Here is a 24,211-nt window from a genome sequence, read left to right on the forward strand (position 1 = left end):
GCCTGCAAAGCGTACCGAAGCTGACGTTCCCCGGCGGCTGCCTGGCGTCTGCAGCGCCGAGCTTCATGAACGTGCCCAATCAAGGGCACCACAACGCCATGAAGAGCGCCATGATCGCTGCGGAGAGCGTGTTCGACGCCATCCAGGCGGGCGACACGGAGACCGAAGTGAGCCGACGGCGCCGCCGCAGGCGAGTTTGGGAGTAGATTGCGGATCGTGAATCGCAGGCGATATCGAACGGGCTTTGAGCGTGCAGTTTGCGTTGGCAGCGCACGCTCGCTCATGAAGACACCCGCTCACGGCCTGTGAGAAGGTGACCCGGGTCATCCACGCCTAACCTAACCTAACCTAACCTGTTGTCAATGGTTACTGAGGCCTGTTGTACCCTCCCCATTCCCGCACATGTCACGCAACTCTTCACCTGCAGTGGGTCACGCGGCGTCGCAGCGCCGTCCGCCCTCTGACCTGGCGCCACTGTGTGTGCGGCAGGTGTGAACCCGGTCAGTTACGAAGAGCGAATCCGCAGTTCACGGGTCTGGCAGGAGCTGGTGTCGGTCCGCAACGTCAGGCCCTCGTTCCACTCACCGCTCGGCCTGTACGGCGGCCTGGCGTACACTGGACTCTTCTACGTCCTCGGCCGCGGCAAGGAACCGTGGACGCTCAAACACCCCGGTAGGTGGCGCCTGTACGTGGATGGATGGGTGAGTGCCGGGCTGACACGGTATTTTCTGTTAATGAGGCGTATTGGCCAGCCGGCGGTGCGAGAATCACGGGCCGTGCGGCCAGAGCTATCGGTGCTGCCACCGGGAGGGCCCGGCCGGCGGCGCTCTGTCCGCAGCGCCGATCATCGGGCCGCGGAGGGTGTGGGCGGGTTCGGCCTCGCGCTGCGGCACCCCTCCGGCTGACTCCACCCTGGGCTGCGCAGGCGCCGACTACGCCTTGCTGAAGCCGGCGCAGGAGTGCCAGCAGATCGAGTACCCGAAGCCGGACGGCAAGCTCAGCTTCGATCTGCTCGGCTCGGTGGCTCTGACAGGTGAGGACAGCATGGCCGCCGTATTGGCCCACGCCTTCCCCCTCCCAGCTCTGGTCAAGGCGGTCGGGTTTTACCTGTGGCCCGTCCCGTAACGTGACACGACGTGACGTGACGCGACGCCGCCGGTCGCCAGGCACCAACCACGAGGGTGACCAGCCGCCGCACCTGACGCTGCGAGACGACGCGGTGCCGGTGAAGCAGAACCTGAGCGTGTTCGACGGCCCCGAGGGCCGCTTCTGCCCGGCAGGTGAGATCAGGGGTGAGCCGTCCCCGCGCTCCAGCGCCGGCCGGTCGACTCATGTAGCGTTGCCGTCCTTGTTTTGTCACATTTGATAGTGGTTTTGTGGTGCCGTTACCCTATGAGCCCAGAGCAGCACGAGAACAAAATCAGCCAATATCCCAGTCCTTCCCGTTCGGCCACAGAAATCGAATAGCGGTGCGCTTTGCGCGTGCAGCCGGCGTGCGGGCGTGGCCTGCTGCGCCACTCGCGCTGAGACCGGGCCGCCTTCGCCTTCGCAGGCGTGTACGAGTACGTGCCGACCGAGGACGAGCAGGGCCAGCGGCTCCAGATCAACGCCCAGAACTGCATCCACTGCAAGACGTGCGACATCAAAGACCCCAGCCAGAACATCAACTGGGTGACGCCCGAGGGCGGCGGCGGCCCCTCCTACAACGGCATGTGAGCGGCCGTGGCCGCCGGCAGTGCGCGAGGATAGGGCGCGGCTCGGCGCCACCCCTCCATGGCTGGTCTCAAGACGTCCTCGTGTGACGAGGTCGACGGCAGCACCACCGGTCGGGGGCTGTTCGTCTGCGTGAGGAGCAGAGAGCCACCGAGATTTGCGCGTGGGTGCGCCCGCAACAGTTCAAAACGGCCCGAGTATCGCTCACCGTGGGCTGCGTTGTTTACAAGGGCCTGGTAATGGGGGGACCGATACGACCAGTTGTTGCAGATGAGTAACGTCTCCTGAAGATACGATTTCATTTGCTTTCCAATCCAGTATTGGCTTCCAGAGCGCAGGACCTCAGTTCAGTCAAACGATTCTCGTCACTCTGCCAGTCGTAGCGGCCCCAGTCCATAAGTGATAGAGACACGTCCTCGGCGTTTAACTGCTGGTCCAGCTGTGTCCCGGCTGCGCCATCTCTCTGCCCGGTACTTTGTCGTAGACTCGTGCCTGGGGTGGGTGTCCCGCGCGCGACCATCGCCGGGTCGCCGTGGACCGACAAGGCGGTGCAATGCATGTTATGGGACGCTTGGTGGGTGCTTGGTCGTTAGTGGTCCTGTGATAACGAATGGTGTGTTACCAGACAAATATAATGAGACATGGTGCTGGAGCGTTCCGTTTTGCTGGGCGCGTTTCACTTCAGTCTAGCTTTTCAAAAGGAGAGTCTAGAGCACCTGAAATGTCGCTATCATCTTCCATAAAAATGAGCATGATAACAGGCGCCAAGGCGACGAAACAATCACGAGTGGTCACATGACTGTAGACGACTCGACGTCCGCTGGGCAACAGGTCTACAGTCAAAAGGGGCAGCATACAGTACATGTTCCTCACGTATTCATCTGTCACCTGGCTAATGAGCGCGGTCGACGCGACTCTCGCACACCTCCCATCCAAAGTCAGCGCACATGAAGCCGGACAGACGGCGGACTAGTTGAACCAGGTGGGCACACCGGGCCTGTCTTTGAAGCGTTCCTGGTCCTTCTTGTACGTATCCCTCGCAAGCTCGATCTCCTTCATCTGGTCCGACAGCTCCTTCTGCTTCTCCTCGGGCAGCAGATTCGGAAACTCAAATACCATGTCCTTTGGCTGAAAACAGCACATACGGTGTACAACCGCTAAGAAATCTGACAACTACCACCACCCCTGGGCTTATCTCAAACCACGCCAGCTTTCCAGCACATCTGTCCGAAGTGGCATGAAAACGTGGACAATACATGGGGAACACGCACAAAACACAATATGGAATGTCAATTAAAAGCAAAACTTCCCACAATATGCATATCTATACAGTGTGAGACACTTGTACACCAGATCTGTTCTGACCAGCCAAGCGCAAGCTCTGCATATGCAAAACACAGACATCACATTAATGTTTCACCTCTTGTGTGCAATGGTACCTCATAATGTGCTTTATTATGCAGTTTAACACATGCCATATTACATTCAGACCGATCATTAACACAATCATGAACAGCTTGAATTACTCCGATAGAAAATGACATTTTTTGCTTTGGTATAATCACCCTAGAACAGAACCAGGCTGACCAGCTGTCATCCAATGGATTGATGACTGCTGGTACTACTCACCAAGGTGACAAAGGCATATTTAATGTCATCATCCTTGACTATGTATCCCTTTCCCTCCAATTTGCGAAATTGACCTGGGGAAAACGATGCCAAATTAGAAACATCACAAACAACATTGGTGTTCCTGCATCACACAATTCACTTTAACACTGCATGAAGGAACCTGACATGCATAAATCAGCTGACAGCTATGATAAATTTCATGAATGGCAGAAGATAATGAAAGCATCTGACACCAAGTTTATAACAGTTTTCAGTGCTCCTTAACCATTGGTTCAATGCAGGAGTGCTAATGATGGGAAATCATCAGCCACTTAACTTCAGCTACCACTTTCCATACCTAGTCTGTTAGAGATGCTGACTTGGACCACAGGTACATTGTATATCTTCTCCAGGTATTGCTTGACATCAAGTTTGGTCATCTCAGGTGACACAATGAACTGAACAGCATTTGATGGGATTTTGTGCTTTGGACGTATCAACTTCATCCAGAAGTTTGGAAGGAATATCCGCAATTGCGGATTACCTCGCTGGTACAGTGGATACAGACGAGTAGACATTTTCTGAAAAGGACAAGGTCTTCCTGAACATACTTCTCAGCACATGTGACAGAAACTTCATGCTCATATGTATGCCTGCAGGAGGCTACCTTAACCCCATTGACAGCTGTAGCCTGAGGAAACTAAAGTCACATGGCCAATACTGTCACCAATACTGTATCATGTCCTGGGCACAGCAATACCAAGGAAGCATGGTCACAGCGACCAGCCTCTCTCACACACAGGGCACAGAACGCGGTCAAAGAACAGTTGCACCCATGGCTGAAATGGCTGCACACTGCTGTGGTACCTGAATGGGGTTTTGGTACTTATTGGACACATTGTTTGGTGGCAGTGACTAGCAACACATGCACAAGCGATCTCCCCACAGAGAGGCAGACGCAAAGTCGCGCAGGAAGCGGTGGCTGAGGCGGTATGGTGGGCAACCAGCTCAATAGCCATGACTTCTTGTGGCGCCTGTCTAGGGCAGACATGGGCAGACAGTTGAGTGTGCCGAGGCCGTGCTGCCAACCGGCGGCGGCCAAGTTCAGTGGTCATGCCCATGTCTGGTTTCCGCCACTGGGGCCGACCAGGTTCCCTGTCCAGGCAGCAAAAAACCTCTGTAGCTCGAGCAGTCTTCACCAACACCTTCATTGTGACTGGCCCTGAGGTGGCTGATGACTGAAGGTTTCTCCCAGAAACCTTCTTCCACTGCTCTTGTAGAAAACATGCCATGTCTGTGATATTTTAAATGCACAAGCAGTGCTGGCTGCAGCGATGACTGACGCAACTCAACTATCTGCTGATGAACAATGTCCTTGCAGTGCAGGCCAGTGCACCCAAAGTGCTGCTCAGTCACTCACAGCCACATCCTCCTGCAGAATTACCATCTCAAGCTGCACTGGCACCCCAAACAGTGTCAGTGCAACAGTGCTGGCTGTTCCATCTTAGTGTTTTTGTTCAAAGTGATCATGACAAAAGCACAAAGAGGTGCTGGTAATACTGTGACATCACCAGACAGGCGTGCAGCATGCAGCAGTGGCATGTGAAGCCTCCCCTGTGGTTTGCACACCAGCTGTCTCTTCAGATGGGACATCAAACATCCACACAAGCTGTTCAAGGTCTCCTTGAACCTGAACTGAGTGGCCAGGAGCTGTTCTGCACTGCACAGTGCCTTGATATCATTTTTCATTAAGTGTGCTTAACTTATTCTACATCTTGTGACACGCCTGCTCAAACAATGACATGATGAATAATCCGAGCAAGACCTTCCTATTCTTCAGGAAATGTAACCAATTACCAGGTAATAGATACACATTCTGTCTAAAATCATGTGCCAAGTGATGTGATAAAATGCAGAGTAGGTTCCACCCCTCCTAAAATTATGAGCACCAAATTTTCTTTTAAACTAGCAATACAATGTCATAATGTATGCTCTGCTTCTAAAATAAAATGCCTGTATGCATGGAAAAGGCATTTACAGGCAGGTAAACCATGAAAAATTGCCACACTTAATCAGCCACCTTTCCTATGCTAAGATGTCCTTCATAGGGTATACCCTTGAAAGGGCAACCAAAATGCTAGCCTTGAAGTCATGATGAGCACAATTTGGTGTGTCAGCATTGTGCAATCTGAGTTCAAACCCATCACATCATTGTTCTCTGATTGTTTGAATTGCTACATGTGCAAGGTATGATGATATATTTTTGTTGTCCTCTGATTATGAAGTGTTTTCTGCTCTAAGGAACACAATCCATGCACGGCATGCTTGCATAGCTTGTAAAGCAGCGTGAATCTTTTCATTTTTACACATATCCTGAAAATCCTATAAAGAAAAATTGTTTGAAAAGTTAGTGGAATGAAGCCTGGCTTAACTTCCACGCACACGCACGCGAGGTTCAGCGCAATGATGTCGCGGAGGCGTCCGGCGCCGCCGATACCGCCCTTTGGCACGCTGGCACCACTGAGGCCCCCTCTCCTGAAAACCCACCTGTGGAGTTCCCAGCAGTGTTAAATTTGTGACCTCACGGTCATGCGAATTATAAGTGTTGCCCACTACGGCCTGCGTGAATATATTATTCAATGCTTTGACGCAACGTTCCCAGGCCCATCCCACATCCAAACAAAGTCCAAGGGAATACTTTTTCTCGTGCTATACTGTAATGGTCACTTTGGTCGCAAGCCTTTCAGCATAAACGGCGCATAAGAGACATTTATTGTACTTTTCTTCTTCCATAGTACACCCCGTGCGCGGACCGGGGGCGCTAGACTGCATGCCACGTCGCGATGCTCGGCGAATGCATAGATGCAGCCAAGTCAGGGGCATGGCTTTGTAAAACGAGTTTGAGCGGGGGGTTGAAGGAACTGGCGGTTAACGTGAAGCTACCTACCCACAAACCACGCCAACAAATGAGCTTGCCTCAGAATTTGGTTCTTTTTTTTTGGTTTCCCGACCATTATTGGGGCGCTAAGGAGCGCCTGTCTGGTTAGAGTCGGAAATTACAGGTTTATCCACGACTGAATACTGCGAACCAGTCCAGAATTAGCCTTCCGTTATCAGTGGTGTATCGTCCGTGAACCTTTCTGCGCTTCTAATGCGCAAAAAGGCCCACGAAAAGTCAAGAATCGGTCCACCGCCTGGACTTTACAAGAATGCACGGGAAGTTCACGATCGGTTCACCGTCTCGTTTCAAAGCCTGCTTTGTAGCATCCGTCCCCATGCCCATGTAAAATGCTTTGTCACGAAAATAATCCCAACGGGCAGAGAAAATCCGTGGACAAAACCAAAAACCCGGTAAATCGCGATCCGTAGTGTATTGATGACAATGGGTAGAGAAAGTAGTGCCGGCTGGTACACCGTCGCAGCACCGCATGGGCAGATCTTGGTGCTCCGAACACACCAAGGTCCGCCCTTCGTCATCGAGGACCACGAGAGGCTGTGGCGGCTGGCTGCTGGGCACCACGGGTCGGAGATGGCAGCAACGCACCCCCATCACGACTCGACAAGCCGTCACGACCTAGGCGGAGCCGGACGGGTTCGGCCGCCTGACAGCTACACCGCCACAGAATACACCAATCCCCACTACGGCGGCGGCGCTTGGAGGAGAAAAGAGCTTTAATCCGATCAAAGCTGAGGAATCACTGGCTGCGACGGACCCGGTGTCAGGCATCGCCAATGAGCGATATCCTCGAACCCGGCGGCGCCCACGGCCCGCACCGGCCGCGCGCCACCACGCGGCCACTACGTGATCTTGGGCGGCGGCGGCGGCGCCCCCGGCTCCGACAGCTTGGGCGGCGGCGGCGGCACCGGGTTCATGGGCGGCGGCGGCGCGGGCGGCAGGCCAGGCGGCGCCGGCGGCGGCGGCGGCGGCAGGCCCGGCGGCGCCGGGGGCCGCCCGCTCAGCATCGCTGCGTCTCTCCTCGGTCTGTGTCTGCGGCTCTGTGCCGTTTCCTTCTTTTGCCGTCTTTCCTTTCTTCTCCGTCCTTCAGATCCGTCCGTCCTTGCTTTCCACCCGTCTGCTTCTTCATCCTGGTCTGCGGCCCCGGCGGCCGGCCCATCGTCCGCCGGCGAACGGAGCGGCGGACGCGGAGGCATGATCGGCGGTCGCGGCGGCGGCGGCGGCGGCAGCACGTGCGGCCGCGGCGTGGCGGGATGGTGGGCGGCGGGCCCTCGGCCCGCACCGGCTTCGGCTCCATCTTGTAGGCGAACTGCAGGAAAAATTGCTTGGTGTCCTTGTTCCAGAGAGTCCAGAACTTCTCCTCCTCGCTTTTCTCCACCTCGCGGCTGGGAACCTGTCCAGACGGGATGAACTGATCAGGAAACGACCACACAACCCTGATACTCCTGCATTATGAGGCAGAACGCACGCAACGGACACAAAGCGACGATGCTCACTTGCATGCAAGGCCGCTTTTGGAATGATCATGAAGACATATGTCATATATTATGGAACATATTTTTATTTCACACTGCATCCATGTCCAGCTTCCCAGCTCAACAGATGCGCCTTTTTGCCATCCCTTACAACCACCGTCAAATTGTGTGAGTGTTACAGTGGACGGCAACGGCCGGGAACAAAACAATTCTCCTTTTCAATTCGAAGGACGGGTGCGTAGGCATGAATGCACAAGCCATTCAAGCACCGACTGTGAGACACGCGATCGTTCACATCGTACCACGACTAGAACCGGACGACAATCCCGACATACCCCCCCCCCCCCCCCCCCACACTCCGCCTCAGGCGAACCGCCGCAGGGTTGTTAGATTGTTGTTGATGTTAGACCCACCTTGAAGGCGATCGTCTCGTACGGCTCGGCGGCGAACAGCAGGTACTGCCACTTGCGGTCGGGCGGCTCGATCTTCTGCTCGTAGCCGACATGAAGCGGTGGCGGGGCACCACGCCGTCGGCTATCTCTGCGGCATGGCGGGACGCGCCGGTCAGCGGACCACCGCCGGTGACGCGTCGCGCCGCACCACACGGCCACTCAGGCGGACAGGTTCCCGGGACCGGGCACCGCCTCGCACGCACGGGACACGCCTCGGGACCGGGCATGCCTCGGGACTGGGCACGCCTTGGGAGAGGACACGCCTCGGGGGACACGCCTCGGGACCGGCACGCCTCGGGGGACACGCCTCGGGACTGGGCCGCTCAGGACTGGCACGGCTCGGGACACTTGACGAGGCAAGTCACCAACCGCCCATCTTAAAGGAATAAGATTAATTTGGAATGCGCTGAAAGTGAGCAACAAACCAGACAACTTCAAAGCCAGTTGATGGTGGATATGTTTAAGAAGCCGCTCGGTGGACGGCATCCAGCGCCTGCTACCACAGTGCACATCGACAGTACTAAATCACAACAACACGGTATGTGAAGAGTGATACGTGGTCATCAGCTTAATTGCTTCTTCACGCGCTTATGGCTCCGGCATTCAATGAATTTGGGTCGTCCAAAGCACCGAGTGAATCGACAGTGGTAGATCAGAAGGATACGAAATGCGCAGCATATGCGCTTCAATACTCCAATCTTTCCCAAGCTTCAGTGGTTGCTACTCAACAAATCCATCACGCGGGGCATTGTGCCTACTTCTACGTCATCCAGGGGCACGGGAACAATACTGCCTCTAAGTGGTGGGGTGGAGGGGGGGGGGGGGCGTACCCCTAGTTGCGCTTGTGATGTCTCTTGTTTCTACACGCGCCCAATACTTGCGCTCTTGCGACCGGACGACCAGCGCCAACCCGCGACGCGCCGCGGACCGTGTTTTGCGTCGCTGAATGCCCAAACAGCATCGCATTTCCACGCACCAGCGAAGCGCCCCACTGTGTGGTTGGTCGCGGCAGGCGGGCTCGCGCGCACCATAATAGCTCCGCCTGACCGGTTTTTACGCGCCGCTTTCGTCCGTGCTCTCGGCGTAACTACCGGTGCACGGGGCTGGCCCCACCTCTGACGGCGGCCGGGTCAGCTCTGCAGATCGAAAGTCCATTGAACAAAGCGCGGGAGCGGCACGATGAGGCAGCCACGCCCCCCCCCACACCGGCACACAATCGGCAGCACTCTCAGCGCAGCAGAGGCCGCGGCATGGCGGTGCACATCAGTGGTCCGTATACGAGTGCAACAAGTTGAGTAGTTTCCGACGCAAAATGGCCAAATGTCCCGCCTCCTGCTGCCGGACCGAGTCTTGACGACAGGTAACCATCGTGACTTCTAGAATTCGCCACAGCAAAATCAACATCCATTCTACACATGAGGAACACGTGAATATTCTGCCCGCTGCTGAAGACCACGCCAACTGACAGTTCTACCGGCCATAAATCCAAACAGCCATCAACCGGCTACGACCTGCTCCAGCGGGCTACAGGTGTCCTCTCTTTTACGAAACCACCGCTGGGCGCGAGAGCTATCCAGGCTCCGAGCGGCCGGCCTGCAGCGGCGGTGTCCATCTCCCGCCGCGCGGTGACGCAACAGCGGCGGACGAGCGGCGAGGAGCCGTCCGGCACGCCGCGTGAGGCGGCCGGACGCGCCGGGGTCAGACGGCCAGCGGCGCACGCCGCGCCGCTCCACCCTCCCTCAACCCCCCCAGGACCCTGTCACGCCTCTCACCCCCCCCCCCCCCCCCCCACTTTCACCGCCCTCAGACGCCGCGACGATGGCGGCGCCGCTGCATGCATGCATGCATCCTGGTAGCGCACAAGCAGCGACCGCTGCCGAGCGGGAGCTGAAAAAGCCGGTCATGCCGACAACCGATACAAGCGGAACACCGCCGTGCGGGACAACTACTGGAACACTATTAACATGCTGACGTCACTATAATGCGTGACCACCGCCGGGGACGAGTTTCAAAAGTCGATCATACTGGCAAACCGGTAGCATTCTGGTGCCACTGCACTGCATCACCGCGCGTGTCACTCGGACTGGAATACCAATTCTTTCCACATTAGTGCGTTAATGCCACTGCACTTTTGCACGCGCAACAATCAGTTGCAAAAATCATTACTTGCTTTTCATGGAGTTGGATTGACGCGACTTTGGGTGGTCGCCAGCTGATGCCAACCATACCAAAATATAGGTGCAAGTATAATACATATCCTCAATTCAATCGTGCCTCTTTTACGGCAATTGACGTAACTTGAACTTATAGAGCAATGCCCGACCGAACCACAAAACACTCAACAACACGGTTCATGTGCAGAGACACAACTGAGCACAACTCGGAGATCACATCCAGTTTCTGCATCCTGCAACCGGCCATAATCCCGGCCCTGCCTGCCAGCTCTCGCAATGCGCCGTGCGCCGGGTCCGCCGGCCCGGGGAACGCACCGAGCGGCCCGCATCACCACCGACCGACCAAGCAACGGACCGGCCGGGCCGGACTCGGGCCGCCGCCGGTTTTTGCACGGGCCGCTTGGAAAGCGGCGGCGGCGGCGGCTGACGGACCAGCGCTCATCCCGGCCGGTCGGGGCCGGTTGAACCGGTCGGCGGCGGCGGCGGCGGCCGCCGCACGCCGCGCGTCCCAGTACCCCGGCGCTGCAGCGATGGAGCGGAGCGTGCGCCAGCGGCGCGGCGATGACGACCAGCCGGCCACGCTGCACGTGCCCGACGCCGACAAGCAGCCGAGCGACGAGTGGCTGTCGCGGCGCGGCCGCAACATGGTGCTCGTTCATCCTGCCTGTACGTGGTCGTGTGCACGGGCGTGTTCGTGTGGTTCCAGGTGGGCCGGCAGCCGCCCAAGATGCTGGTCATCTCGGTGAGGCGCGCTGCGCCACGACTAACCTGTCCAAGGTGCCGTCGCGGGGACGCGCCCTTCTTCACGCACTTCCTGCGCTACGGCTCGCGCGCCGAGTGGCTCAACCGACGTTCCCGTCGGGCGGCGTGGCGACGCAAACGTCCATCTTCACCGGCCTCTACCCGGAAAGCACGGCGTGCTGGGCGAGCACTTCATGGACCGCGACATCCGGCGAGCTGAGCGTGGACGGGCCGGCCGGACACTCGGCCGACGACCCGATCTGGTGGGTGGGGCGTCAGACCACTCTGGAACTCGGCCGTCAAGCAGTGGCGCCCGCGCGGCCGTCTTCAACGTGCACGGCGGCTGCGTGCAGTTCGACGGCTACTCGCCGAACTCCTGCCAGGCGCCGACCGGCGGCGACGACAACTTCAGCGAGAACCTGTCGAACGCGCTCGATCTGCTCCTGGGCGACGAGCACAACTACAACCTGGCCATCGTGCACACGGAAGTGCTGAGGCGGTCGGCCCAGCAGTACGGCGCCGAGTTCGCGGCGCGTTGCTGGACGAGCTGCTGACGCTGGACGCGCGGCTGCAGGCAGATGGACGCACACTGATCGAGCGCCAGCTGCGTGACAAGATCAACATCGTCATCGTGTCGGACCGGCGGCCTTACCGACACCGAGACCATGGAGGTGGTAAACATCGACCGCTTCTTGCCGCACGAGGCTAGCTACGTCACCATCACCCGGCAACGGCGCCGTCTGCTACGTCTACACGGACGAGGCACAACCGCGACCTCGTCTACGGCGTGATCAGCAACATGCCGGGCACGCGTGCCTACCACCGCGACCAGATCCCCGAGCGCTAACCGGCTGGCGCATCCCGAGCCGCGTGCCCGACGTACTATTGGTGGCCGAGCCGGGCACGTTCATCGAGAACACGGCGCCTCTGGCGACAGGCGCGGCCGGCGGCTACGACGACACTGAGCAGGCGGTGCCTGAGATGCGGGGGCGTGCTGCTGGCGCGCGGCCCGAGTTTCCGGCACGGCGTGGTGGTGCAGCCGGTGCACGCCGTCGACGTGTACCCGCTGCTTGACGGCGCTGCTGGATGTCACCCATCCGAGCTACACAGCGGCAGTCTGTCGCGTACCACCGACATGGTCAACTGGTGACGCAGCGACCTACTGGTGACGCGGCGGCCTAGTGGTGACGCGGCGGCCTTGTGGTACGCGCGACCTACTGGTGACCGGCGGCCTACTGGTGACGCGGCGGACAGCTGGTCATGCCGACCGATCAGGTCAGCTGGCGGCGCCGGCTTGATCCAGCTGACGGGCCAGCGGCCTGAATGGGGTTAGCCGGTTCGCTCGGGTCAGCTGGCCCGGTCGGATCAGTGCACCTGGCCTGACCGGCCAGACGTGCGGCCCGGCCGGTCGGCTGGGCCCCCCTCGGACTCGTGCGCCGGTCACGGTCCGGTCGGCTTGGCGCTCGGGCCCCGTCTGGCCGGCTGACGGCCGCCGTCCCTGTCTGGCGGACACGCGGCTCCGCCCACGAGGCCCGCCGGTCGCTCCGGGCCGGGCCGGCCAGATCGTGCGCGGCCCGGCCGGTCAGCCGGAGCGGCTTCGGGGGCAGCCCCGCCGGCGACACTGCGGAGTGGCGCGAGGCTGGGGCCCCCGGGACCGCGGCGGCCCTGGCCAGCGCCGGCTCAGAGCGGAACACCGGCCGCCCCACGCCCACACAGCGGCCCGATCTCGTGCGCCAACCAGTTGGCGGCTTACGTGTGCCGAACAAATGTCACCAGCGGTTTGGCTGGCGTGATTTGGGTGAACTGTGCATGGAGTGGAAGCGTGGGTACAGCCTGAGTGTTCGTCATGTCTTCGATGGCAGTCGTTTGCAAATACAGCGTTCCAGCGATAACGGACTTTTTTAAACGGACAGTTTTGCACGACAAATCCACCACGAACCAAATTCATGAAGTCTCTCTCTAATCCGCATGACATTTTGGTTGTGGAGACCTCCCGCTACGCGATTCACGGAGCGTTTACGTTCGTTGGAGAATACACCCTCGGATCGGATTCCACTTCGCACACGCTGAAACACGTACGTGACGTCTCCCGATCGCAGAGGTCCTACAATTACTGAGTGAATCGTCCGACACATCTCCTGTGCGCCGCATTTGCTGGGGAAGCGACAGCGCGTGAATATCACACTTCACGGCTGAAGTGCAGATCCACTCAGTTCAGCAGTGGCTTCCAGAAGCGGGACCGCCGGCTGACGGTCGACACAGGCTCTGCCGTCGGATTCATGCGGACCTTTTTATCGGGCATTTTTATCGGGCAAACATCGGCCAGTTTCGGGTGACGTGACGCTAGGCTTTAACGGATCTGGAGAAACACCTCAAGGTCACACAATGCGAATCTTCCAGTTACTTTCAAAAACCTGTTCAGCGTTTCCTTTAGGTCTAATGGTATCTTATGTACTTCTCTGAGCTCCAAACTAACCACAAACAATGAACACGGCTATATCACAGCATGCTTAAGAGGCCACTGTCCTCAGTCCCGAAGGAGCATACAGTTCAACTGTCGACACGGCCATCCAACTGGTGAGCCGCCGCCAGCCGACCCGCACCAGACGGGTTCCGAAACGACAAACTCGGCCCGCCCTGCGTCTGAGGTCGGCGAGCTGCCCCACCGTACCCCGCTCCGCTCCACCGTACTACACCTGTCCCACTGTACCCCGCTCCGCTCCACCGTACTGCAACCGTCCTACCGCACCCCGCCCCGCTCCACCGTACTACACCTGTCTCACTGTACCTCGCTCCGCTCCACCGTACTGCAAACCGTCCTACCGCACCCCGCTCCGCTCCACCATACTACACCTGTCCCACCGTACCCCCGCTCCGCTCCACCGAACTGCACCTATCCCACCGTACCCCGCCCCGCTCCAACCGTACTACACCTGTCCCACCGTACCCCCGCTCCGCTCCACCGAACTGCACCTATCCCCACCGTACCCCGCTCCGCTCCACCGTACAGCACCCGTCCCACCGCACCCCGCTCCGTTAACAGGGCGACCACCCACTGCACGCTGTTAAGCCATCTCATGTGATGCGGTGATGCGCATCGAGTTCTCATGACTTCAGCCTCGCTGAAATTTGCCGCACCGGGAGCTGACCACAAAGCCGAATCATTCCGTCGTGGCTTCCGGGCCGCAAACCCACAAGGTCGTTACACGGCGGGCATGTGTCCAGTTTTCTTTGCCATAGGAAAACGCGACAACGACGTCGCTCTCCTTTATATGGAACGTCAGGGGCTATAATAACCACATCAGCGTTCATGGACAGGGCGTAACCGAGGTTCGGACACGGGCCCCACGTTGGAGCCGAGAGCGCATACCACTCAGCCATTACCCCTGGCCTACTGGGGCGGCCCAGGAATAAGACAGGCATCACGATAGCGAATTTGTTTAATGATAGGCAGCCATGGATACAACAGGGCCCGTGATTCCCGCGTCTATCTGTACCTTATCGGTGCGGCATGGGTAGCTCCTCGCAACACTGATGCATAATATGGTGAGACAAAAATGTGTTGCAATAGATGAATCAAATTCACTAAATAATGAAGATTGAAAGACCTGGCTCGCCACAAGTCCACCTGTGGATTACCATGCTGACAGCGCCGCCATCCAGCACGTGCTCCGACCCTCCACCGCAGCAATGGTGCTGCCCCGTTCTGCCGCCGGTCGCAGCCACGGTGCGAACGTCAGCGACAGAGGGCAGCACCGGCGCCCGGTGAGCCGACTGGCCGCGCTCTGACTGACCTGGGTAGTCCACCTGGAACAGCAGGCTCTGCTGGCCGCTGTCGGGCGCGCGCTGCTTGTTGACGCGGTAGCCGGGACGACCAATCTTGACGAACTTCTTAATGTCCACCCGCGCCTTCTCCGGAGCCGGCTGGGGGAGGACGGGCTGTCAGTCCTGCCAGCGCGGCGGGGTACCGGGGCCCGCCCGTCGGTCCATGGCGCCGCATCCGACGGATCGAACGGAGCGGCGCCCCCGCGCAGCCGGCGCACACGGCAGATTCGGCACACCGACTGCCACACGCGACTGGCACGTACTGACCCCGAATCTGACTGCCATTCTGAGACAGCACCCTAAAGCTTACTCTCCTCATCCTCGCACCCCCCCCCCCCCCCTCCCACTGCCCGTCGAGGGCCGGCCGCGTTCCGGCGGTCTCGTGCCCACCTGCTGCGGCGCCTCGCGCGCCTCCTTGGCGGCGCGGCGCGCCAGGTTGGCCTGGTGCTTCTTGCCCTGCGTGTGTGCCAGGTACGAGCCCTCGTTGTTGTGCAGTGTCAGGCACAGCTTGCACTCATACGAGCCCAGGTGGTTGCGCATGAAGTAGGGGTCCTTCTGCAGGTCGATGGTCTCGAGCGCGAGCTGGCGCAGCCGCTCGCGCCGGTCACGGTTCGACTCAGACCAGGAGGCCTGGCCGCCGCCACCCGTCTTGCCGCCAGCGCGGTGCTGGAAGTCCATTCTGGTGCTGGAGTGTTACCTGCAGAGTCAGCACAAAGGTTAGATGCTGATGGGTTAGTTCGCCATGTGATCTGAGCTTAATTAAACTAGGAAGCAACAAAATTAGTGGTCACTATTGCATAACACACATGCCATATGTGAAATATAGTATATATATATATATATATATATATATATATATATATATACCATGCTATATGTGAATATATATATATATATATATATATATATATATATATATACACACACGAACATGCAGAATAACTAGCACCTGTGCCGCGATCTAGTTTTACAAGAGATCAGATATGGAAATGTGGATAACACAGTGTATGAATGTTGCCTGGAATGGTCTTTGAAAAATACCGAGAAATGAGAAACGAGAAGCAGAGTGGCGCCGGTGTGCAAATTAGCAAAGCTCTCACCTCCTACGACCTAAGGAGACCAACTTAAAATTGAACATGATTTAACCTACCATTAACCATGAACCGCATTAATTGCCAACGATGCAACGAACGGAGACAAACAACCGCACACCCAATCGCCTACCACTGACGGCCACCTACTTCCACTCCACCACGGTGCCGTGGCGATGCAAATGGGAGAATCACTCACAATTCAGCGTCAAAAACGTCTCAGCTATTCAGTAACTCAAGCCCACCTCCCAAGCGACCAGGCTGGAGGATGTACACCGCAAAACTATCCAATCTGTTTAAAAGATTCGTCCCCCCGTGACTGATTTGCCAAGAGCTTAAGTTTTCAGCTCGCGCTCAAGCCTTGAACAGGTTTGGGAGCTCAACGAGGGAAGCTGTGTAGAGACGAGCATCAAGGTTATAAAGGGCTTATTTGTGCTTGCCTATAACTGCCCGTGGTCGGATTCCTGACCACTTGTTGGCATCCGGAGTACACAAAGATAAAGACGGCTCGGCAATTAAAGGATGTAAGTCTGCCATATAAGGGTCAGAAATTCGGGAAAAAACGAGAAACGTTGATAGTAATACCTAAAAACTGTTCGAATGACTGCGGCAAGAACACCAGAAGGCTATACAAACATGAGCCAATTAATTTAACCCGACAAATTAATGACAAGCATTGATGAGGACAAAATCACCAAGAAGTTGAAATACAACTCATCATTTTTCGCAATGTTGTTGGTTAAAGCGCACCGAAAACCATTAATGTGTTGTTTTATCCACCGGAGTCAGCGGACTGACTGACTCTGATCTCCTTTGGCCGACATGGTACTTTTCAGTTGTGCTTGCGCTATATTGGTAAAGCGGTTGAGAGTGCTGTCTGTCTCTATTGCTCGGCTGAGACGTTCGGGGCCTCATGTGGTGTCCAGTAGTTGGAAAGTGGGGGCACGACGGTTTTGCCGCGCTTTTGCCGTTTTTTAAGCCAGGTAGCTGCGGCACCACGACGTAGAGTGTGAATAGCGTGATCGAGGTGGCACGTGAGAAAGTGGCCGTCTGTCGCACATTCTTTGGCATTTTTTTTATGCCATTTAAACCCTGCTCAGCGCCAAACTTATGTTACGAAACTACGTCATTCAGTAAGCGACTTGTTGGTTTCTTTAAGAGAATCGGATAAAGTGCTTATTATTTATTTACAATGGGCAGGTGACAGCGGCCGCGATAACGGTCAAATGACGTCAGAGCGCAGGACGGACCGTGCCGAGCACTGCCGCACGTTAAGATTTCGCCACCAAATTCCGTCGTTCCCCTGGAATTGTGCGACCGGCTGGTAGGGGTCGCGGCTCGCTCAACAAGTGCTGATAAGCGTGAGATCTGATCCCAGAAATCCATACATGCAAAGGGTCCAGATTAAATCTAAAAAGTACAGTAGTAGTTGAGAAAAGACTTGCCTAAATCCATGGTATGGTAAGCTTTTTTCAAAGATTGTCCCCTCATCCATATATGTACACATGTTTCATGTTATTGAGTTTGGGGCTGTGCTGTTTCAGTATAACATGTTCAATGCTGATGTTTTCTTTCATTTGAGGCGCTTTTACATGAATTGATGTATATAAAATGTGACCCTTCTGTTCAGTACCACTCATCATACTGCTATCTCCAATCATGCGGTAGATAACAGCATAATGACTTGCAGCACCTCAAAATTTTGTACCCCAATTTAAAAAGCTGTACTCTGCTACCAGCATTTTTTTGGATTTCCACCCTGTAACATACTTATCTTAGCTGGTAGCTAACCAAAATATGAATGAAAATATTATCTCTTATGTCTCTCCATGGTAAATAACCATGTGACATACTCTGTCACAATTTTATCCTTACATACTATATTTCAACACATCCTGTAATCAGTACTGCAAGTGACATTAATACACTTGTATAACCATGCATTGACCATTGTGTGAGCCCCGACCACACCATGTGATACCCTAAATTCCAGATGACTTGCATAATTTCAGGACTTTGTGAAAAGCCTTAATGTGCTGCAATTCTCCACATTGTCAGCTCCACCCACTGTTGATCCCACATGTCACCTGACTTTTAACCTTAAGTAGGGTCGATGATACCAGAAGCCATAGTTATGGGCGCTGCATGACCTTTAGCAGTCGATGCACCCTAAAACCCCAAATCATCATCATCATCACGACACCAGAAGCCATTCAGACTAGACAAATAGCAATAACAAAAGTAACTCAAACCCACCCCACCACTGGCTGGTAAATCAGCACTTGTTCCTGTTATATAGGTAGTTTGCATTGCAAATGCAATAGAATCCTTTGGAATCTGCAGGACAACTTTTATTTTATAACTTTCATCTCCAGCAGCTTTTTGAGAGCCCGGAAAGTCCAGCTTGAGGTGGTGTACACTTTCAATGTACAATGGCAACCAATTTGCATTCGGTGTCTGAAACCTGGGTGTTTCTTGGTGTTTTTAGCCCCAAGACATTTTGTTCTCCACGGATATACCCCGGAAGGAATATAAAAATTGTTCTCTACAAGTAACATCAGATGGTGGCAGGCTATTCCTGAAACTTCGACGGCATCATGTGCCACACTCACATGACCAAACAAGGGATTCTGCCTGCGGGTTTCAGCCGAATCTTTCTATCATATCACACACCATCTTTCCTTTCAATGCCCTCAGTGCCCAGGTCTGTCGCTCCTCACCGGTGCACACTTAATAACCCACCTAACGTCCACCAATGACACCCTGTGCTCAGGCTCCAGGCCCGGAGCCCACACTCAAAACAACAACGGCCTCTCTTGACGGGCCAGGGAGAAGTGAGAGAACAGAAAACATCCTGTATATGCCACAATTCAACGTTTGTGGATTGCGCATTGAAATCATTGTAACACAATACAAATTGATACAAAAGTAGATATCACACCAACATATATCCCTAAATATAACATGAACTGATCACATATTGGTTGCAAGATTATTTTAAATCCATTTTAAATAGCATTGGCATTAAACTTGCATTTGAAGCTATTAAAAATGGAGATTGTATAGATGGCACAACAGTGATGTCAAACACTGTCCGGTCAAACACCATCCCAAGCGGTTGCTTGGATGCACAGAAATCCATGACTTCCATAGTCTCCAGCTCTTAGAAAGGAGTTGGCATAGGAGAAAACACATGTTTGACACCAAGAAATCTGAGCTGAGCACAGGATGAAAAAAACCATTAAAGAGGCATTACAGAGAAACATGAATTTTTTTTCTATCAATCTACTGAGCATCCCCACAAAACTTTGATCTGAGTATAATGCCAGTGTGGGAAAAACCTCCGTTTTCTGGTGGATGTGACACCAGGAAATTTTGTACTCCAGGCTCTTGACTGGTAAGAATGACAATTTTTGTACTCCAGACAAACACTGCAGTCGCCCCACAAAGCAGACACCATTGCAAATGTATGAGCCTGAGTATAAGTACCAAGGCAGACAGTTTTGCTTCCTTGATAGCCAGGAGGGTGCATGAACTTCGCTTTCATAAAGTGAGTTATAACTTTTATCTGATTTCCAGGGACCAAACATATGGAGCACAATTTGTGTTGGTGCAACTGCATAAATGGCTTTTCTTAGACTATTCATCACAGCCTGTCATTTCAGGACCGACCCATGGTACTTGTACTTGGTTGCCCCATTGATGAGTGCTAGAATGCCATCACAATGTCTGTGAATGCGACAGAACTCCTGTGCATGGTTTGGTTGTCTTGATGTGGTGAGAGTGAGGAGGGCGGAGGGCGAGTGAAGCTGCTTGGGATTATGTACATCGTAGCTGCGAGTTTGAGGTATTCAGTGAGGCCAAGTGGCATTGGCCTTAAATTGGTATATACTTAAATTTTCACACAGCATGCATCCACACTTCTAAAGTTACTTGGGATTTAGCTTTGGACCGCTATTAAGTCATTCCAAAAAAAGGTAAATAAATACTGGGGGACTGATCTATAAATGTTTACTGCTGTAGGCTGGTACAGAATCACCTTGGTATAACCTACTCTACCTACAGCATGGTGGGTAGGTACATAGGTACTAAGATATCTATATACAACATTAATGCTAGGCTTGGGTTTCCCATGTGGGATCAAATATGAGGCTGGCCTCTTTTCAGCCTGTGGTTAAATTTGCTGTAAACTGACAGGTGGCAATGCTGCCATGTTCCTTGCTGTCAGGCATAAGGTCTTGCAGTGACACTATCAAAATTGTCCCTACATAGGATCATAGGGAACTTGGAAAAGAGGAGAGGGATAACAGGAGGTGCAGGAAGAGAGGAGGAGCAGAAGTGGAGGAGGAGTGGGAGGAGAAGAGTGACAGAAAGAGAAGGTGAGGAACTGAAAGAGGAGAAGAGCAGAAAGAGAAGGATAGGAAGAGGAACACTTTTGGTATGTTTATATTAATTATGTTAAGGCCAAAAGGACAACATGTTAGTGATGTCACATACATAAGGCTTTCATAGTCAGTTGCAGCTGCCTAAGACTCATTAAAAAACCAGGGTGTGATGCGCAGTGGTTGTCCGCAATTCAGTTTGTCAGTAAGCAGAGGATGCACCTGATTTATCATTTTGATATTGTGTAAGTTTGCATGTAGATAGGTAATGATAAGTAACTAAGCTTTGTATGATGCACCTGTAAATGCATATGTATAAAGTTGTGTTGTTAACCTCTCTAACTGTATATTTCTTATCAACATGTACCATTACTCGATCATTGTATGTATAGGTGAGCTAGTAGCACTACAGGGATGTGGATGGGATCATTGTGGCACCCTCACTCACAAGAAGTGCTCTGTTCCACTGAAATGCAAAATTGCATGCTGACACTAATTTTTGCCAGAAAAACATTGGGAAAATGTTGACCCATTAAAGGCAGTACGTGATGCCTTCCAAGCAAGGCCATTGTGCAGACACTCATTCCACATTAGACAGACCTTTGCTTGCAGGCAAGTTTGTACTCTGACCACAAAAAATTTGTACTCTACCACCAGCAAAAAAAACTAATTTCCCACCCTGTAATGCTATGAAAGTTTCTTGTTCTCAATTGAGAAGAGCTTTTGGTTTTGCATTTACATCATTATCTACATTTTAGAAAACTAACTTTTATTTGAGCTGGGTTTTGCCAATGAGTAATTTTTACAAAATTATTAAGGTCCTAAAAACCAATATCAAAACTCATAGATACCTTACAGCAGCTCTGTTGTTGAAAAATGCTACTCCTGTGCAACATTTAAGTGGCCTTCCTGCATTTTTTGGAGGAGCTGCATGCAGAGCCATATTGGGCATGATAGTGCAATTGGTTGATAACATAGATAACAGCAATACATAAATTTAGCTTAGTGTCATACACTGAGAAAAGTGTTGCATCAGACACCAATCAGTTAGCAGATATGGCCATGCTTCTCATATACAGCTGGTTTTCTCTATAAGGAAATAATTCCTTGGCACCTGCTGCATCACACTCTGAGCTTGATCCTGCAGCAGCCCTGACATCCCAGATGGTACAGTTTTGTACATAACTTTATGGAGCAGATGAGCAGAGAACTCTTCAAGCCCACATAAATGGCTCAAACCATGCTCTCCCTGATTTTGACCAAATGTCTTCTCAATGTTGGGAGAGGGGCTATCAACCCACCCAGCCAAATAGGAAATTAAACTCTACACCCCCATGGTTCAAAATTAGGCATGCCTCCATCAGCTAAAGTCCAGGTAGATGTCATATTGCCCCAGAATCTGTTCTTTAGATGAGCCAGATAGCACCCTGGCTAGAACCTAGCTGCATTACTAGGTCCCAGGTACCCTTTCTATATTCTTGAAGCTTGCATGACATTTCAATCATAAAGTTGTAATGATGTGCTCTGGGGAATTATTACACAGGCACAACATTTGAAGCATTCATTTCTATCAACCTTAATTGATACTCACATCTATACAATAGAGGTGTCAATATCAACTTTCCACCAGCTCCATAGCTTTGAAAAATACAGGTGTGAGCATAGACCATGAAAGGAAGAGGTTACTCAGGAAGCTAGAAAAATCAAAATTTCAAGCACCAATATCCACCCAGACCACAAAAAGTACGGCATCTAGAATATTTTGTTTTCAATACAAGTTGTCATTTTGAAGTTTTTGTTCTCTACCCTAAGAGTGAAAAGCAAAGTTCAGGTACTGTATGCATGCCTTCCAAAATGTGAGATTTTTAGTAAAAGAAGTATCGAGGACCTGGACAAAAGTGCATGGATGAAAGATCGCTTCGAAAAATGGATTGCGAGGTCACTGGTGAGCCACGCTCGACGTGAGACAATTACAACGCCACCAGCTCACATTCTGGTCGTCCCCAACCAACGAGCATTGCCATAACTGGACGCATGCAAATTGTAGAATTTATATAATTCCGTTGTTGTCTTCACCTACCTGTACGAATAAGCAATGTTTGCTTATGCCAGAGCAGACCTACCCTACGGACCTCGTACCGGACTAGCCGGGAACCGTCAAACGCGGCACGAACGTTTACGCGTTGTTTTTCGCCGCCGGATGATCGCAGGGAGCTGATAATCTACTGCCGTTTTTTCGCCAAGCACCGGGCCAATCAGAGACGCACCCTTACACAGCGCCTGAAAACCGATAATTTTGATGAAAATTCACACTTTTAATTTATGCCGATCACTTGACCTACGTATATTTTGAATTGCGTTCTAGGTCAGGAGAGAGAGAGGAGAGAGAGAGAGAGAGAGAGAGATGAGATAGCAGAGAAGAGAGAGAGAGAGAGAGAGAGAGAGAGAGAGAGAGAGAGAGAGAGAGAGAGAGAGAGAGAGAGAGAGAGAGAGAGAGAGAGAGAGAGAGAGAGAGGGCCACGGACGAGCAATGAAATAATCCCGTTGTTGGATGCACGGAGACGCGTAAGAAAACGATACACCGACCCCTACAGCACATACGGACTTCCAAGGTGGTTTATATCGTCGAGGCACTGCAAATTTATAGTATGCGAAAAGAAACCTAGCAGAAGCACTATGACATAGCCTGAGTTGTTTTTTGACGCATTAACACACCGCGTGAAACGCGTGCCAAAGTTGAATACGGTATGCCAGGGGGTGTCAATTTTCATGAATGATTGGAGGAGCCTAGGGTCCGACAGCTACCATCACTCCGTGTCTGTTTCAGCGGATTTAGCCCACTTTTTGGCGGAGGGTAATTTGCAATGCAATTTTTTGTATCACTGACTAAATAGTCTTTAATTTAAGCAACATAGCAGTCCTCTATGGGCGGATTCAGAGGACGAGTGAAGACATGCCCCTCTGATCGGAGATTTAAGGCGCCGCCCTAGAGGTCGCCCTAGGACGACGAAGGCACATTTATGGCGGCTATGGGCGTCGGCACGTATTTTTTTGGTACCGGGGAAGGGGACAGGACTAGGCATGAATGTCTGGTCATTCCCGTGCCTCGTAGCTTTTGCAGCTTAACTTCTCAGACTTTTGTGTGTCTTATGACCCTAGGTGTGTTAAAACATTCATGGATTGGCCAGGAATTAATACAAATTGGTACAATAATCATGAATATGCCATAAATTTCTGGTGTCGTTCATCCACTCAGCGATTACGTGTTATGCAACGGTGGGAGTAAATACTTTTTATTACGGGTCTAGGGTGTGTGTGTGTTGGTATGATCCAGGGGTGTAGTTTCCTATTCAGTTGGGGCTCCAATAACTCCCCTCCCCCCCAACTTTGGAAAGGTAGTGGGCGAAAACGTGTTTATTTTGATAAACAGATTTAGTAAGCAGGAAGAATAAAGCTGTTGTATTTTTGGGGCGGTGCGTTTGGGCATTGTTCACGGTTAAGCCCCCCCCCCCCCTCCCCCAACTCATTTTGTGAAACTATGCCCGTGGTATGTGCGCTGCTGTGTACGCCAATGAAATATGTTTAGCTTCTAGGGGATGGTAGCCATCGCGCTACATTAGCGGACCTAGCGTTACGAGGTTTGGGGGCAATACATTTTGTCAAATTACACAATCTACTCAAATTTACCTTTTTGTCTTTGTGTTAATGTCGCGTCTTCTCCCGTGTAGAATAGTCCCGCTGTATCTAAGTTACGACTTTTATGTGAATTACGAACGGTACACGACAATTTT

At 53.2% G+C, this 24,211-nt stretch overlaps 2 protein-coding genes and 1 long non-coding RNA gene across 3 annotated transcripts in view; 1 reads left to right on the plus strand and 2 right to left on the minus strand.

The window, feature by feature from the left end:
• LOC119091534 (uncharacterized) overlaps positions 1-2,129 on the plus strand; it is a 17,980-nt gene extending 15,851 nt beyond the window's left edge. Inside the window, exons 9-13 of the mRNA XM_037214343.1 lie at positions 21-186; positions 490-672; positions 926-1,033; positions 1,167-1,280; positions 1,553-2,129. Of these exons, the coding sequence (XP_037070238.1) occupies positions 21-186; positions 490-672; positions 926-1,033; positions 1,167-1,280; positions 1,553-1,716 (735 nt within the window). The 3' untranslated portion in view covers positions 1,717-2,129. The remainder of the gene's footprint in view (positions 1-20; positions 187-489; positions 673-925; positions 1,034-1,166; positions 1,281-1,552) is intronic.
• Positions 2,130-2,427: 298 nt separating this feature from the next.
• LOC119091867 (uncharacterized) lies at positions 2,428-6,009 on the minus strand. Its single transcript, XR_005093450.1, has 4 exons — positions 5,872-6,009; positions 3,683-3,905; positions 3,343-3,416; positions 2,428-2,841 (listed from the first exon to the last, which is right to left on the minus strand). It is a non-coding gene; the product is annotated as an uncharacterized LOC119091867 (long non-coding RNA).
• Positions 6,010-7,005: 996 nt separating this feature from the next.
• LOC119091535 (splicing factor 3A subunit 2-like) lies at positions 7,006-22,588 on the minus strand. The gene is given in 7 exon segments (XM_037214345.1): positions 7,006-7,026; positions 7,563-7,673; positions 8,169-8,254; positions 8,257-8,295; positions 14,917-15,046; positions 15,338-15,644; positions 22,501-22,588. Coding segments are annotated over 6 exon segments (675 nt in total). The 5' UTR covers positions 15,626-15,644; positions 22,501-22,588.
• Positions 22,589-24,211: the final 1,623 nt, after the last annotated feature.

This window comes from Pollicipes pollicipes, unplaced genomic scaffold, assembly GCF_011947565.3.
Source record: "Pollicipes pollicipes isolate AB1234 unplaced genomic scaffold, Ppol_2.1 Scaffold_3447;HRSCAF=4054_pilon_pilon_pilon, whole genome shotgun sequence".
Classification (NCBI taxonomy): Eukaryota; Metazoa; Arthropoda; class Thecostraca; order Pollicipedomorpha; family Pollicipedidae; genus Pollicipes; species Pollicipes pollicipes.